At 45.4% G+C, this 18,621-nt stretch overlaps 1 protein-coding gene across 2 annotated transcripts in view; it reads right to left on the reverse strand.

Annotated features, from left to right (window-relative positions):
* CFAP92 (cilia and flagella associated protein 92 (putative)) overlaps positions 1-18,621 on the reverse strand; it is a 140,091-nt gene that overhangs the window by 57,618 nt on the left and 63,852 nt on the right. For both annotated transcript variants that reach the window (XM_056524213.1, XM_056524212.1), the window contains exon 9: positions 4,006-4,190. In XM_056524213.1, coding sequence (XP_056380188.1) covers positions 4,006-4,190 — 185 coding nt within the window. The remainder of the gene's footprint in view (positions 1-4,005; positions 4,191-18,621) is intronic.

Consider the following 18,621-nt stretch of genomic DNA (forward strand, 5'->3'; position numbering starts at 1 on the left):
CGCCGCTTGTAAATGTTTGAACTATAAAAATATATCATTAATTAAACCGCACGGTCAAAGGCAAACACGTAAAAAAATAATTCCAAATGACAAAATAGCGTATTTTTGGTCACTTTTTATACCATAAAAAATTTATAGAAAGTGATTAAAAAAAAAGTCCAGTCAAAACAAAAATGGTTACCGATAAAAACTTCAGATCACGGTGCAAAAAATGAGCCCTCATTCTGCCCCTTATACTGAAAAATAAAAAAGTTATAAGGGTCAGACGAGGACATTTTTCACCGTATTAATTTTGGTGCATGTAGTTATAATTATTTTTTTGTAGTAGAATAAAATCAAACCTATATAAATTGGGCATCCTTGTGACTAGAGATGAGCGAACTTACAGTAAACTCGATTAGTCACAAACTTCTCGGCTCGGCAGTTGCCGACTTTTCCTGTATAAATTAGTTCAGCTTTCAGGTGCTCCGGTGGGCTGGAAAAGGTGGATACAGTCCTAGGAGACTCTTTCCTAGGACTGTATCCACCTTTTCCAGCACACCGGAGCACCGGAAAGCTGAACTAATTTATGCAGGAAAAGCCAGCAACCGCCGAGCTGAGAAGTTCGTGACGAATCGAATTTACTGTAAGTTCGCTCATCTCTACTTGTGACCGTTTGGACCTATAGAATAAATATAAGGTGCAATTTTTACCGAAAACTGCACTGCGTAAAAACGGAAACCGCTAAAAATTACAAAATGGCATTTCTTTTTTTTTTTTTTTACTTTGCCCCACAAATAATTTTTTTCTGATTTCGTCATTGATTTTGTAGTGAAATTATCAATGGTATTACAAAGTAAAATTATTTGCGCAAAGAACAAGCCCCCATATAGATTTTTAGGTGGAAAATTGTAATTGTTAAGATTTTTTGAAGGTGAGGAGGAAAAAACAAAAGTGCAAAAATGAAAAATCACTAAAGAGGGAAGGGGTTAATAACTGGCCTCCTCCAATGTTTTAGAGTGCATACAAAGCAGCCAAGAAAAAGCAGAGGTTTAAATGGCCACCATCACAAAAAAAATGTGTTCAATTCAATAGAGCGCTATAAAATAAGTATATTTCGAAATACATTCAATTATTTTTTTCATTAATTTAACTTAAATAAAAGTGGCCACTAGGAGCCCTAACAAAAGAGACCCACGCTGATCTCTGGTTGTCGCTATATGAAAACCGATGGTGGCAACACTCCTGGCCCATCGGAATACAGGAAGTGAGGGCGGGCTTTAGAAGGCTCTGCGTGCGCTCCCAGCCTGTCATTCAGCACAAGGTGAAACAGAGGGACGCATGTATTCCCGTGCCGGGCTCCGGGCTGCAGCTGCTCGTCTGTCCCAGGTACTGCCTGGGGTTAAAGCTCTATCCCAGTCAGAGTACACGACTGGCTGTGATTTGTAGTCCCATTAAGCAATATGAAAGAGGAGCAGAGGATATATATATATATATATATATATAATCACTATCCCAGTCAGAGTCACTGCATGACTGGCTGGGATTTGTAGTCCCCTACACACATTATCTTATGCAATTATGTAGGAGGAGCAGATGGTTATATATATATATTATCCTCTGCTCCTCTTTCATATTGCATAAGATATTGGTGTAGGGGACTACAGATCCTGGCCAGTCGTGCACTGACTGACTGGGAGAGCGGTGTATAAAGAAATAGGATAAACAGATGTGTGTGTATATATCTACTGTGTGTGCATATATGTATTGTGTGTAGCAAACTACAAATCCCAGGCAGTCGTGCCATCATGGCCATAAATGTTGGCACCCCTGACATTTTTCTAGAAAATTAAGTATTTCTCACAGAAAAGGATTATAGTAACACATGTTTTGCTATACACATGTTTATTCCCTTTGTGTGTATTGGAACTAAACCAAAAAATTGAGGAAAAAAAGCAAATTGGACATAATGTCACACCAAACTCCAAAAATGGGCTGGACAAAATTATTGGCACCCTTAACTTAATATTTGGTTGCACACCCTTTGGAAAAATCTACTGAAATCAGTCGCTTCCAATAATCATCAATAAGCTTCTTACACCTCTCCGCCGGAATGTTGGACCACTCTTCCTTTGCAAACTGCTCCAGGGCTCTCTTCTTGAAAGGGGCCTTTTCCCATCAGCAATTTTAGGATCTCTCCACAGGTGTTCAATGGGATTTAGATCTGGACTCATTTCTGGCCACTTCAGAACTCTCCAGCGCTTTGTTGTCATTTCTGTGTGCTTTTTGACGTATGTTTGGGTTCATTGTCCTGCTGGTAGACCCAAGATCCCAATCCTCATTTTTCATGATGCCTTGCACACTCTAGGCTCCCAGTGCCAGAGACAGCAAAACAACCCCAACGACGAAGGAGACGATGAAGGAGAGCGCCGGTCATGCAGGGGATCCCGACACAGAGCAGACACCGAGGAGGCAGGCTAGGTCCCTCCCGGTGTCCTGTAAGCTGTTCGGGACACCGCAATTTCACCGCAACGGTCCCGAACAGCCCGACTGAGCAGCCGGGTTAGTGTCACTTTCGCTTCAGACGCGGCAGTCAGCTTTGATCGCCGCGTCTGAAGGGTTAATACAGGGCATCACCGCGATCGGTGATGTCCTGTATTAGCCGCGGGTCCCGGCCGTTGATGGCCACAGGAACCGCCGCGATAGGACAGGTTTTAATGTGTATTTGCCGTATAAGACGCACCAACTCCCCCCCAGTTTTGGGGAAGAAAAAGTGTGTCTTATACGGCGAAAAATACGGTAGTCTTGCTTTTTTATGTCTCTGAGTCAGCAGTGGGGTCCTCCTGGGTCTCCTGCCATAGGGTTTCATTTCATTTAAATGTTGACGGATAGTTTGCACTGACACTGAAGCTCCCTGAGCCGGCAGGACAGCTTGAATATCTTTGGAACTTGTTTGGGGCTGCTTATCCACCATCCGGACTATCCTGTGTTGACACCTTTAATCAATTTTTCTCTTCTGTCTATGCCCAGGGAGATTAGGTACAGTGCCATGGGTTGCAAACTTCTTGATAATGTTGTGCACTGTGGACAAAGGCAAATTTAGATCTCTGGGAATGGACTTGTAACCTTGAGATTGTTGATATTTTTCCACAATTTTGGTTCTCATGTCCTCAGACAGTTCTCTTCTCCTCTTTCTGTTGTCCATGCTTAGTGTGGCACACACAAACACACAATGCAAAGACAAAGTGAACCTCTCTCCTTTTTATCTGCTTTCAGGTGTGATTTTTATATTGCCCACACCTGTTACTTGCCCCAGGTGAGTTTAAAAGGAGCATAACATGCTTAAACAATCTTATTTTTCCACAATTTTGAAAGGGTGCAAATAATTTTGTCCAGCCCATTTGTGGAGTTTGGTGTGACATGACTGACTGACAATTACAACATTCACACTCTCAAAGCTTTTCAGCTATGCAGTTATCCTGTATCCAAAGGATAGGGCATAACAAGTTGATCACTGGGGACATGAATTTAAGGACTCCACTGATTCCTAACATGCAGAGAAATTATCCCCAGTATGAATGGTGCAAGGCACGTGTGCATGTCCAGCACTCCATTAATTATCTATGGGGCTTCTGAACATTGTCGAGTGCTGAGCTTGGCAGTGCTCAGAAGCCCCATAGAGAATGAATAGAGTACTGGCCATGCATATGCGCTGAGCCCCATTTATTCAGGGTTTCACAGTGATTGTGATGGTCCCAGCAGTCGGACCCACACTGATCAGCTTGTTATCTCCTATTCTATGGATAGGGGATAACTTTTAATGTTAGGAATTTCTTAGGTTACATTAGATAGTACCTTTTTAGTACTAGAGTTCTGAACAACAGCTTATATGCTTTAGTAAAGAGTTAGAATCAAAACTTTCCCGGCAACCCAGAACCAAGATTTAAAGCAACCATATTGCACAGTTTGTATAGTTGCTAATGGACAGATCAGATGGGACTGGTATATCATCTGCATTATATTTACCTGTAAGACATTAACTGGTGTTGGTGATGTGGGGAGACCTGTTGCTGAAAGTATACGAATAACCAATGGGTTGAGATCACATCTTTGTGGATATGACAGTAAAGGAGCGTCTAGGGCCAATGTGACATAACAGTCTAGTATCTGATGTGAGCACTCCTGCAGACGACTTGTGACAAATAGATCTCCTGGAAAAAAAAAACATGCTGATCACTGTTAAACCAAACCATTCTGTTAATCAATGCCTATCTGACCTGCTATGAAGAACCCCCTGTTAGAACAATGTATGGCAGATGCTTTGCTTCTATCTTTGGTGCTATTTGATTTGGTTAATTCTTCAGATAGCTCTTGGTTAGTAGCAGGATTCTTAAATTCAGCTCCCTTTAACATTATTATTTTGTGCAAATAAAAAAAAAACCTTTAAAAGGAGTTCTGTAGTGAAAAAAAAGTTATATAAGTTATAGATCGCTAGGGAATTCGAGCGCTGGGACCCTCGCCATCTCCTGACCGGGGCCCCGGCAGTTTGTTGGAAGGAAGGGTGGGGTCGACCGCGGCTTCTTGCGGGGGTCGGAATGGCCGCTCCCGGCAGAGTGGGGGCCTCGTTCAGGAGATCACGGGGGGTCCCAGTGCTCGAACTCCCCCGCGATCTATAACTTATCCCCTGTCCTTTGGATAGGGGATACATTATTTTTTGCTGCACTACTACTTTAACTGACAAGCTCTCAAAATTTTGACCTGTTGACTTGGATATTTTTTGTGAGTTTTTTGTGTGTTTCCCTTACCATTCAGTACCTTAGATGGGTAATGCTTTTCTACAGGTATACATTTAGACAGGTATATTTTGTACAATGTTCGTGGTAGAATAGAGAAAGAGACCGCACCATTGTATCACGATGACTCCTGCAGTGAAGTCACTAGTAGGGATGGTGGTAGCCGTACGAGGATAAAATAGGGGTGCACAGAATGAAGCAGAAAAGAACAAGGCGGCCAGAAGAAGCGGCTTAATCCAAGTAACTAGTTGCCTCCTCCTCCGCTGCCCTGGCAGCGGCATCCTTTTCTCTCCCTAGTCCCCACTGGCCAGCGGTTTTATATGAAGTTGATGCACGAATAAAGGATTATTGTAACATAGGTGAGTGCTGAAGCATTATTTCCTACAGACTTGCATATTTAGTATAATGTTTCCTATTTTATACAGCATGCACAATATTTTTCCCAAGCAGGATTCTGTGCATTGTCCGTGGTTCTGAGCAGAACTGTGCCAGGATGTTGTGTGTGGCAGCACTTTCAGGTCGTTAAGCTGAAACATGATGTTTTGTGCAGCATAACATCCTGAATGCTTCATGAAGTCCAGGCCTGTGTCCGGGGCCAAGGAGAATGGCAAGGAGAGGTCAGTAAATGTTTTAATCCTGTCTAGTTTAGGGTCATGAATCTAAAGTAAATCTGAGGTGTGGTCTTGGACTGATTTAGAGGCCTAATTATTTAGGGGTCTGGTCTTGGGCCAAAGATAGGGGTCTGATTTAGGGGTCCCCCCTCTGCTGACTTAATTTAGGGGTTTGGCTTGGTCTGCGATATAGCTTCTAGGGTCTGGTCTGGGGCCCCAGCCTAGTCCGAGGTCTGTTTTAATTTAAAGTCATGAATTAATTTTGCTAGCATTGTTCATACTTTTTCTTTATCATTATTCTGCTTACAGACAAGAATATTTGTTTAAGAGTTTAAGATGAAGTGATTCATTAGGTACTTGCTTATCATTTATAGGATATCTTTATTTCTATTTTTTGAACAGAACTATTTGGTAGGGGTTCCTGAAATAAGATTTTTTTTTTTTTTTTTTTTTTTTTAGAGTTCCCTAATCATAAAACCCTGATGTACACACTTACTCCTTCCTACATAATACCATGTTTTATACTGTACAAACCAATACAATTCCAACAAATAGTATTTTTTATGCACCTGAAACTTAAAGGGGTTTGTGCGCTGCCCTTACTTTCGGAGCTCCGCTCACAGCGTCCGGAAGTTCATTACTCCGAACGCTGTGTGCGGGCTTCCGTGTTCGCGGCCGCCGGGCGTGACGTAATTCCCGGCCCCTCGTGACGTCTTGCCCGCCCCCTCAACGAAAGTCTATAGGAAGGGGGTGCGACCGCTGTCTCGCCCCCTTCCCATAGACTTTGGTAGAGGGGGCGGGCGTGACGTCACGAGGGGGGCGGGCGAGACGTCACGAGGGGCCGGGCGTGACGTCACGCCCGGCGGCCGCGAACACGGAAGCCCGCACACAGCGTTTGGAGTAATGAACTTCCGGACGCTGTGAGCGGAGCTCCGAAAGTGAGGGCAGCGCACAACCCCTTTAAAACAAACAATGATGTGCTAAAAAGGTAATCCATTCAGAGCTAGTCAGAGCAAAAGACTACCCCCTTTACTTATATATAGGAAAGGACTTTTCCGAGTGCCACAAAATAACACATTGAAAACTCAGTAGGCTGAGGGAATTAACCCCTTAAGGACCAAGCCCATTTTGACCTTAAGGACGCAGCCAATTTTATTTTTGCATTTTCGTTTCTTCCTCCTCGCCTTCTAAAAATCATAACTCTTATATTTTCATCCACAGACTAGTATGAGGGCTTGTTTTTTGTGCGACCAGTTGTCCTTTGTAATGACATCACTCATTTTACCATAAAATGTATGGCGCAACCAAAAAAATACTATTTGTGTGGGGAAATAAAAAAAAAAAATCGCTAACTTTTTTTACCAAATTAGTACATTTAAAATCCCTGTAACTTTTTCATTTTTCCGAATAAGCGGCAGTATAAGCACTAATTTTTTGTGCCGTGATCTGTACTTTTTATTGATTCCACATTTGTGTATATAAAACTTATAAAAATGTTTTTTTTATTTTTATAAAATGTGACAAAAAAGCAGCAATTTTGGCCTTTTTTTTTTTACATTTTTTAACCTTCATCGTACAGGATCATTAACATTATATTTTAATAGTTCGGACATTTACGCACGCGGCGATACCAAATATGTTTTATCCTTTTTTTTTTTACACACATTTTGGGAGTAAAATCGGAAAAAGGGACATTTGAAATTTTTATTGGGGGAGGGGATTTTTCACATTTTTATTTATTTTATTTTTTTTACACTTTTTATGTTCCCATAGGTGACTATTAGAGATGAGCGAACTTACAGTAAATTCGATTCGTCACGAACTTCTCGGCTCGGCAGTTGATGAATTAACCTGCATAAAGGAGTTCAGCTTTCAGGTGCACCCGTGGGCTGGAAAAGGTGGATACAGTCCTAGGAGACTCTTTCCTAGGACTGTATTCACCTTTTCCAGCCCACCGTAGCACCTGAAAGCTGAACTAATTTATGCAGAATAAGTCATCAACTGCCGAGCCGAGAAGTTCGTGATGAATCAAATTTACTGTAAGTTCGCTCATCTCTAGTGACTATTTAAAGCAATAACTTGATTAATAATACTGTTAAGTGCTATGCATAGGGCATAGCACTGATCAGTATTATCGGCGATCTTCTGCTCTGGTCTGCTGGAAGGCAGATCAGAGCAGAAGAAGCCGGGAAGGTGGCGGAGGCAGGTGAGGGGACCTCCGTCCGCCATGTTAGCTGACCTGATCCTCCGCGGCTGTGCCGCGGGCGATCAGATCGGCATCAAATGTAGCCACACTGCCGCAGATGCCGTGATCTGTATTTTATCTGTAATTTTTTTTTTACTATGTTACAGGGGCTGTAAAGTTAGTGTAGTTCATAATATAGTGTCTGTACCTGTGTGTGATGGTTTTCTCACAATTCTTATGTGATTTTCACCCCAATATTTATTTTTATCAGCATACAAAATGACTGGTGTCTCGGATTTTTCCCAGCTTGCAATACGGATGAGACCTGACTCTCTAGTCAGCTGATGACAGGGAGCCTGTCTGCTTCAATGGGTAGAGCGATCGCTTGATGGGAGAGAGATCAATCTGCAACGAATGCAACAGCTGCAGGCACCCTGATTGAAAATCACAGGTCTTTTGTTTCAATGGGTGGGGTGGTTGATGTGTGGGAGGGAGGAAAATGGAATTGTGGGATTTGTAGTCAAAAAAAGAAAAGTCAAACAGGAAATACAAGTTCACAAAAGCTAGCCACAGTGTTATGGTAATCTCATGACATAGCCATTTAGCCCCAAGACAAGCGCAGATCCTTCCTAAGCATGTCCATTACTGTCTGCCAGGTACGTACTAAAATCACCTTATGGTGGATAACCCCTTTAATGGCGATCGCGGATGTCTGCCATTACCGCCAGGAACCTGGCTGCTATCAGGCGGTCATGTACAGGACATAATTGTACTTCCTGGTGCGCACAGTACCACCACATCAGGACGTACATTTACGTCATTGGTCGTTAAGGGGTTAATCTGCAGTATACATAAAAGGAGTACAGCATGTATGCACAGAATATATAGTAGACTACAATATACATACCACACTTTATTATAAAGATAATCCGTAGTTACATATTGTAAAGAGACTTCACAGTCCTACAATGTAACTACAATGCAAGTGGATATGGAACAAACTGGAGAAAAAATATCTGCTCAACAAATCCTTGTAATGAGGATAAAACTCTACAAGTTAAAGCCGCACATTCAGCATCACCAGATAACAAGACACTTTAAGATCTTCTAGGCAACTAAAGCTCTGAACTGGGACTATATTATGTATTATTCACCATTTCCAAATATGATCCTTTTTTGACATTTTTCCGAGTCAGCTATTACAGGTAACATACAGCGAAGCTGAAAACTCCACTGATCTTCAGGATGACGGAAACTAATTTTCGATGAATGATACACATTTCCAGGGAGAGACGACAGCTTGGAATAAAGGTGGCACATAGCGCAGTGTCAGCCTCAATGCTGGTATCACTCCTTATGTTAATAAAACTGTCTGAGCAGAAACTTGGCAGATACAGCCCATTGTATAACTCAGTCTATCAGTTAATTGTATGTCTACACAGCCAGAGCAGGATTGGGCCTATGATAAATTGGAAATCTCTGGCAACAGCATTTCAGGAAGATGCATTGGAAACCCTAATTGTGATTACAAAAAAAAAAATAATAATAATAATAATTATAATAATCATTCCTGGTTTCTTCTTATTGGTTATGGTAATATCTGCCTATTTCAAAGTCTAAAATTTAAAAGGGATTGTCCCATTCTCAGCAATTTGGCTTTCTAGCCACCTCCGGCCTGTTTGTGGCTACTGGGCGTGGTTGGGAAATCCAAAAGCAGCTGTAGGGAAGTTACACAATTTGCTTAACTCCAATTTACTTTTATGGGAGTTGTTGCACAAACGACGTAGCCTGTTACGTAACTTCCGTAGTTACATATATAGCATAGCTTGTAGAGCCACGTCCTTAGCGCACATCCCATTAAAGTCAATGGGAGTTTCGAAAATTGCATAACCCTTCTGTCTCAGCTGCTTTTGGCTTTCCCGACCATCCCCAGCAGCCACAAACAGGTCGGAAGTGGAAGGAAAGTAGACTTGCTGAGATGGGACAACTTCTTTAATAAGCAAAATTTCTTAATTAGTATATACAGTATAAAGGTTTCCATATTAATATAAAAAAGGGGTAAGGCTCCAATTACATAATCATCCTTGCCTCAGGATAGTCTGGCATTTCAGTACTGCAACACAAGCCATTCCTGAACTCCAACAGGATGGGAAAATGCTAATCTGTACAGTCTTAAAGGTATTTTGCCCCCATGGACACTCATCCCTTATCTACAGATTTAGAGTATAACTTGAATGGGACAACACTGCAGTTCCTTGCACCGCTCCTACCAAAAGTAGAGCAGTTGCAAGTACAAGCAGATATAAGCTTTGAAGAGGCTGCAGCACTAGCACTGTGGCCCCTTCAAACACATGTCCAGTTAGTTGTATCCCCACCGATTTAATATTGATGGCCTGTCCTGAAAATTCCCTAAGTGAAAAACGCTGCGTATTTTCAAACAAAAATACCCAGCGTCAAATACGCTGCAGATCCGTTACGTGAGACCCTACCCTTATGTGGTGACACAGACTGTGTTATACCCCAGAGTTTTGTCTCAAAACCACATGCTCACTTCACAGTAACCAGCTGCTAATTTCCAGGCATTTGTTACAGGATTTTTCTTTGGGAAACAGATCGCTCCGTAACAAATAAGCCCCATTTTGTAGATTTTTTATGCTTACCGTAAAATCTCTTTCTCGGAGAATCCATTGGGGGACGAACAGACCGTGGGTATATCTTGCTGCCACTAGGAGGCTAACACTAGGCATACAAAAGAAAGTCGGCCCCTCCAGGCAGGATATACACTGCCTCCTGACCATGAGCTAATCAGTTTAGTCCCAAAAGCAGTAGAAGGAGACCGACAGAGAAGGAAACCAGCTGGTGTCTGAGGAAACCAGACAAAAACAGGAACAAAAAACCACCCCTTGGACAAAAACAAAAATGAACCCGAGCAACAAACACAATGGGTGAGTGCTGTGTTCTCCAATGGATCCTACGAGAAAGAGATTTTACGGTAAGCATAAAACATCTACTTTCCTCGGTCGGCTCCATTGGGGGACACAGAGACCATGGGATGTACCAAAGCAGTCCCCAGGGTGGTAAAATTACCCAACACAGAATCAGGCAGAGGACTGAGACACTGCCGCCTGCAGCACTTTGCGACCCAAACTGGCATCAGCTGAATGTGTGCACTTGGTAGAGTTTAGTGAAAGTGTGCAAGGACGACCAGGTGGCCACCTTACAGACTTGCAGGACCGAAGCCCTATTGCAGAGTGCCCAAGAACCCCCAACGGAACGTGTGGAATGTGCAGTCACCCGAAAAGGTGGGATCTTTCCCTTACAACAATACGATTCCAAAATGGCAGAACGGATCCACCGCAAAATGGTTGCCTTGGAAGCCGGAAGACCCTTGCGACTACCCTCCGGAATCACAAAGAAGGCGTCACCCTGCCGAAAAGAGATGGTGACTGAAAGATCCGGACAGCCCGAACAATGTCCAGCATTGGATGGGGCCGGACAAAATAAAGGAAGAACGATCTCCTCGTTCATGTGAAAGGGGGAAACCACCTTGGGCAAGAAAGAGGGAAGTGGCCGAAAAACCACCTTGTCCTGATGAAGGACCAAAAAAGGGGAGCAACAGGAAAGAGCCGCCAACTCAGAGACCCTCCTAATGGAGGTAATTGCAATGAGAAAGGCGACCTTCCACGAAAGGATGCGAAGAGAGGTGTCCCGAAGAGGTTCAAATGGAGCCTCCCTCAAAGTTCCAAGCACCAGGTTGAGATCCAAAGGAGGAATGGGAGACCTGAAAGAGGGCGCATCATGGGCCATGCCCTGCAGAAAGGTGTGGACATGAAAATTGGAAGCCGACTGCCGCTGAAACAGACTGGAAAGAGCTGACACTTGACCTTTAAGAAGCTGAGTGCAAAAAGGCCAGAAGGCACGGAAAGGAAACCACGACCAGGGAAACGGACTGGGCCTCGCACCACCGGAAATTAGCCCGCCAAGTGCGGTGGTAAATCCTAGCGGAGGAAGGCCTCCGAGGCCAAAGCATGGTGCAAATCACCCCGGAAGAAAATCCCCGAGCTCTTAAAACCGCAGTTTCAACCGCCACGCCGTCAAATGCAGCGACAGTAAACTAGGATGGCAGAGAGGACCCTGGGAGAGCAGATCGGGGCGAACTGGAAGACGCAGCGGTACGTCAGCATACCACGCATGCCTGGGCCAGTCTGGAGCCACCAGAATGGCTGGAACGCAGTCCGACTTGAGTTTCCGCAGAACCCTGGACAGGAGAGGGAGAGGCGGAAAGAGGAAAGGCAGACGGAAGGACGACCATGGAATGACCAGTGTGTCCACCACCATAGCCAGAGGGTCTTGCGACTTCGCGACAAAGCGAGGAACCTGCCTGTTGTGGAGAGACGCAAAGAGATCCACGTCGAGATCGCAGATCTGAGCAAACACCTCCGGATGGAGAGACCACCCCCCGGATCCGCAGAAGAGCGGCTGAGAAAGTCCGCTTCCCAATTTTTAACACCCGGAATGTGCACCGCAGGGAGAGCGAGAACTCTAGTCTCGGCCCAGAGCAGAATCTTGGAGACCTCCTCCATTGCCGAGCGACTGCGCGTGGCACCCTGGCGATTGATATATGCCACAGCCGTCTGGACACGGACAGGCCGACCCTGTAGGAGGATCTCCCAGTGGAGTAGGCAAAGAAAGTGGCCTGGAGCTCCAGAAGATCGGTGGGAAAGCGAGCCTCCAGAGGAGACCAGCGACCAGATCCAGAACAACCCCTCCCCCACCAGCCCTGGAGACTTGCATCGGTCGTGACGACTTTCTAGTGGAGGGGAAGAAAAGACCGCCCCTGGAGAAGGAGGGGAGAATGGAGCCACCACAGAAGAGAACGCCGAACAGAGGGGGCAGAAGAATCTGCCGATCCAGAGTCGACGGTGACTTGTCCCACCTGGCCCATATGGCCAGCTGGAGGGGACGATAGCGAAACTGGGTGTAGCGGATCGCCTCCAAGGCTGCCACCATCCGGCCGAGTACCTCTATGCAGAAAAGAATCAGAGAGGGGCGCCATAGGCGATGGACACCCTTCTGCAGGAAGTGCCGATTGTCCAACAGGAGATGAACACAGGTGAACCAGAAATACCAGAGGCTGGGAGGGAGACATGCTGGACTTTGCCCGGTTGATCACCCAACCGAAAGCGGGCAGAGTCTGTACCGTGAGATGAAGGCTCTCCAAGCTTTGGGATGATTAAAAGGTCGTCCAGGTAGGGGAGAACAAAGATCCCCTGGGCCCGAAGAATGGCAATCACCGCTGCCATGTCCTTGGTGAAAACCCTGAGAGCGGTAGCTAGGCCAAAAGGAAGAGCCACAAATTGAAAGTGACCCGCAGGGACAGCAAAGCGGAGGAAACGCTGATGGGCGTGGAAAATAGGGATGTGTAGATCCTGGATGTCCACAGACAAAAGAAACTCCCCCTGGTCCATGATAGCTACCACAGAGCGGAGGGACTCCATGTGAAAATGACGGAGACGCAAATGGCTGTTGAGTAACTTGAGGTCGAGAATGGGACGACAGAGCCCTCCTTCTTGGAAACGACGAAGAGATTCGAGTAGTACCCCGAAAAACAGTACTGGGTACCAGTGTACAAGAAAGATATAGTGGAACTGGAGAGGGTTCAATGACGGGCAACAAGGGTAATACAGGGAATGGGAGGACTACAGTACCCAGAAAGATTATCAGAATTGGGGTTATTCAGTTTAGAAAAAACAAGGATTAGACCTAATAAATATGTATAAATATATCAAGGGACCGTACAGAGATCTCTCCCATGATCTATTTATACCCAGGACTGTATCCATAACAAGGGGGCATCCTCTACGTCTTGAGGAAAGAAGGTTTCTACACCAGCACATACAGGAGTTCTTTACTGTAAGAGCAGTGAGACTATGGAACTCTCTGCCAGTGGAAGTGGTCATGGTGAACTCTGTAAAAGAGTTCAAAAGGGGTATGGATGCATTTTTGGAGAGTAATAACATTGCTGGTTATGTATACTAGATTTATAGGGACAGAACATTGATCCAGGGATTTATTCTGGCTGCCATATTTGGAGTCTGGAAGGAATTTTTATCTCTGGTATGAGTTTTGTTTTTGCCTTCCGATGTATCAACCCAGTAGGTACTCATTAGGGATATAGGTTGAACTTGATTTTTTCAACCATATGAACTATGTTACTATGTTACTCCCTGAGCAAGGATTGTACTTAAAGCAACCTGAATGGCTGCCACTAAAGAAGGGGATTGAGGAGGACGGAATCGGAAGAAACGATCCCTGGGGAGAGAAGCAAACTCTATACAATAACCATCTGATATGACGTCCCGTACCCAAGAGTCCTAAACCAGGGCTAACCAAAGGTCCCAGAAAAGAGACAGACAACCTCCCACCCAAGAAGAATACACGGGTGGGGGTGCCCCTTCAGGAGGAGGAAGGCTTACGAGTACCAGACTTGGCTGCAAAACCGCCAGAACGGTTGTCTGACTTCCAGGAAGGACGTGTCTTGAACAAAGGGGCTTTCCAAGATTTGGAGTGCACCTGCTTGGGAGGGTGACCTGACGCAAAGGATCTAAAGGAAGCCGCCTTCTGACAGGGATTGGAGCGGCGAGGTTTGTTCTGCGGCAGCAGAGAACTTTTACCCTCAGTAGCTTCGGAAATAATTTCATCTAGTCGTTTCCCAAAGAGCTGGGAAGCGGAGAAAGGTAACTCTGTGAGATTTCTTCAAAGCAGCATTTGCATCCCAGGCCTTCAGCCACATGGAGCGGCGAATGGCAACCAAATTACCCAAAGCAAAAGCTGCTCCAAGGCTGCTGATCAGAGAAAGTCTCCTGCCTCAGAGAGTTGGCGAGCGATATCCGCCAAGTCCTCCCGGGGCACTCCTGACAGAATGCCCTGATGTAGCTGAGAAGCCCAAACCGAAACTGCCTTGGCCACCCAAGCAGATGCAAAGGTGGGTAGCAGGGACAAACCTGCCGCTTCAAAGGCAAATTTCGCCAAGTTCTCGATCTTTTTGTCCGTAGGATCCTTAAGTGATGCTGAGTCCGCTAGAGGCAGAGTAGTAGATTTGGACAGGCGAGAGACTGGAGGTTCAACTGCAGGTGGCGCTGTCCACTTGGAAACCAGATACGGAGGGAGGGAAACTGAGCTTGAATCTTCTTGGTTCCCTGGAATCGTTTGTCCGGTTGGTTCCAAGCCACGTCCAACAAGGCGTCAAATTACGCATGAGAACTGAAAGCCTTGGGAGAACGCCGGCCGGAGCAAAAATAAACTTCCGGATGAGGGTCTGAGGTTCTTGGGTCCTCCAGATGAAAAGTGTCCCTGATGGCTGACACCAATCCGTCCACCATATCAGACACGGCAGAGTGGTCCTAATGATCCAAGGTGGATTCCAACCAGTCATCCGCTACTTCCCCTGGAGAGTGGGAACGTGTGGTGTAGTCTTAGACTGAGGTGTGTGAGACCTGGAATGAGGAGTCAGGGACCTGGGATAATCACCTGGGGAATAGCCCCTGGAGAGGGGAAGTAGCCGGCGAGCTGGGGAAGAGGAGCGAGCCCTATGGGAAGAATGTCTAACCCAAGGATGCGACTCTGGAAGAGCCAGTCGAAATCACCTTAGAGCGCTTGTGAGCGTGCTGGAATAAGGGGTCAGGAGAGACTGAACGAGACTCCCTGGGGAAGTGTGCAGGGAAGACCGCTACAAGGCAGAGGCCACTGTTCTGGAGACCCTAGCCAGTTTTTAAAATCAACTGGGAAAGGGAAGAAACCAACTGTGGGGGAGGGGCGGACACCACACATTCCAGGGGAACATCCTGAGATGCAGAAACAGACGGAATGGCGCGCTTGGTGGAGCAGGCAGAGCAGGTGGATTCAGTGGAACCACCGGTCATTTTGGTCTTGCAGCCCACACAAGTATAATAGGTAACTAGAGCCGCGGTCGCCTGTCTGGGGGGGGGTGAATAAAATAAAAGGGAGCAATCTTACCCAGGTCCTGTGTCCCGCAGCTGGAGCTGAGAAGCAGGCTGTAGGTGTCCAGATCCGGCAGAAGAGGCAAGGAGCAGCTGAAGTAATACGGTCTGCAGAGCAGGAGAGAAGAAGGAGGAGCAGCAGCACTTCCCATAAAAAATGCCTCCACCCCAGAATGAGCCCCATTGGACGAGGAGAGGGAGGAGTAGAGAAAATGACCCCCAAAGAACAGTATTGGCTGGGAGCTGAAAGAGGGTGTGAGCTCCGTCAGCGCGCCCAAATGTGGGGCAGAGTAATGTCCCGGACCCGGCCGCAGTCTCAGTTAACGAACACTCCCCGTGCACCTGCCTGAGCACAGGCAAAAGTGAAAGTAAAAAGAACGCCGGCAGACAGGAGCTGCGGCCGGAGGGAAGAAAGAGCTGCTGATGCTAGCCAAGTAAGCGGTGCCGGGGAGGGAGAAGGGGAGGGAAACTGCACAAGAACAGTTCCCACTGAAACATGTTCCCCCCAAGAATAAGGGGGGCTCCCCAGCAAAAGATCCAGATGGTACAGTCAAAAATCGGTGGTGGAGGGGGGGTATGTTGGATATACTCACCTGTATACTGTATACTAAGGTGTCTTCAGCCAGCTAAGGTCACCTGCATCACGTCAGGCTGAAACAGCGGGACGAGCAGGGAAGATAGGGGGACCTGGACACAAGACACTGGCCGTTGGGGGGGAAGGGGTTTACGTTATGCCCCATGCCCCTTAGCCGCATATGGGGGAACAGGTAGCACCATGCTCCTGAACCCCCACCTAAAAACAAGAAAATAAAAAGGAGAAAAAGAACCTAAAACAGGCCCTAGTTATAAAACAAAAAAGAAGACAAGGTATGGAGAACTCCAGACCTGTGTCTGCCTCCTACTGACACTAAGCTAAAAGATCATGATTAGATTAGATCATGGTCGGGAGGCGGGGTATATCCTGCCAGGAGGGGCTGACTTTATTTTGTATGCCTAGTGTCAGCCTCCTAGTGGCAGCAAGATATACCCACGGTCTCTGTGTCCCCCACGGAGCCGACCGAGAAAAAATGTTTTCCACCGGAGTATCCCTTTAAAGCCTATGGGTACATTACAGTATACATCGGAATTCCTTTACTGTGGAGGCATAGAACATTATGTACATGGGGTCTAATATGAGCATGTATGTCTATTTACATTTTCCTACAAAGAAATGAAAAACAAAAATATGTTGTATTGCTCAAAAAATCTGATTTACTGTTCACAATCAACGTTTCCAATGGGAACCATTATCCCAGCAGCCCGTCTGGCCAGCATTTGTCAGTATATGGAGTATACGGCCAAAATTGGGAGCACAGAATAGCATAGTGGATTAGTAGTACTGTACATTGAAGCCTGCTGTGTTATATGGCAATTTCAGATAAATAATTTGACAAATTCAAACAGAGGGTACACACTTCAACTGTATGTGAACAGAACCTTTATAGGTTACGAAATAATCTGCCCCAGCTGCAGAAAATACAGCCAGTGCTAAAGGCTCCCCACAGAAAGAAAGGATGATTTGACTTTGGTACAATCTAGTAAATAGAATTGAAAGGGAAACTGACAGGCTGTTCACTCGCATTAAACCCAAAATACTGGGTTATAGTGCAGTTGTTCTGGCCATTTAATCCGCTATTGCTGTAGCGATTCTGTGCAATGGAGGCAGGGAGCCTGCTCGCCATGCTTCACTGTCTCTTCAATATGCATTGCTCTGCCCGCACCTAAATTGAATATGCTCATCTCTTCACTTTTACATCACTAGGACATGAGAGCCAACTGGTGCCTGCACTCTGCCGGGGTCTGCTAAGTGACCCCTTGTGATGCTGTTCCCCCGCACTATAACTCTGTATATTAGGTTTAAATATATAATATCCCTAACGGAAAAGCAAGGTGCTTAAAACTTAACTTTTACTTAGTTCATAGATAAAAAATCCCCCTCACTCACAAATGTGGATACCAAACAAAAATTAAATGTAACTCAGCATAAAAAATTCACTCATAGTCCGCCTAGGACTAGTAATACCACTGACCCACTTATCTGGGCAGTTCTAACTGTAGTCTCTCCACTGCGAGAGTTATACGTCCTCGCAGTGGCGCTCAATGCAAAAACACACAAAAGAAGCAAAGTCAGCCAATCTCACACTGAGAATTGGCAAATATAGATACAGGAACCCCAGTCCCGACGCGTTTCTGCGGGTGGCTGTAATATTATGTATACTAGACACCCGCTTCCTAAGGGGATAAAGGGGGCTAGAAATAACAGAATCTACACTAGTTCGAATAGCTTTGCATTCATACGTTCTTATATCATAGAGCAAAATAATAACAACATATCTAGATTAATCACAGAGGGTCAGTGAACCCTAAATAAATTATAACAATGTTTTAGGTCAGTGGACCCCAAAAAACTAAATGCATGAGCGTCACAATGTCCTTCCCAGCCGGTGAGCTATCATCCCACTTAGTATTTATTGTAGTATAGGGACCTAGAAGAAAAACAGACAAACAAAGGGGCAACTAGTAAATCTATTGTAGCTTACCCCAGTACCGATACACAGGTCCATATGTATAACACGTGTAGCTACTTACATGACCGCCGGGGGTATCAAAGTATAGACGCTCTCTATAATATAAAAATATACACCAAGGCAGACTTAGTATACGCTAACATTCTATCTGATTCATACATAGTCAAAGATAGTTATAGAATAACTTAGTATAGGGTAAACCAGGGTACACTAGGAGGCATGCGATATACGGTGCCGCCCTTATAAGGGTGTCAATGCCGCTTAGGGCAAGGGACCTGGACCTAGGGCCCAATAGGAATATATTAGGGATTCCAGACAGCTTCCAGACAGTTACCTCATTATGATCCTACCTGTTTTTCCTTTGGGGGAGGGAGGGGCCTGGCGTTAGAATAATATTGTACTGAGTTACAGTCATAGATGGTGGTCCATATGTCCAAAGGGGCATCTAAGTGTTTCGATAATCTCCACTATTCAATGTGGAATCTC

This window comes from Hyla sarda, chromosome 6 (genome assembly GCF_029499605.1).
Source record: "Hyla sarda isolate aHylSar1 chromosome 6, aHylSar1.hap1, whole genome shotgun sequence".
NCBI lineage: Eukaryota > Metazoa > Chordata > Amphibia > Anura > Hylidae > Hyla > Hyla sarda.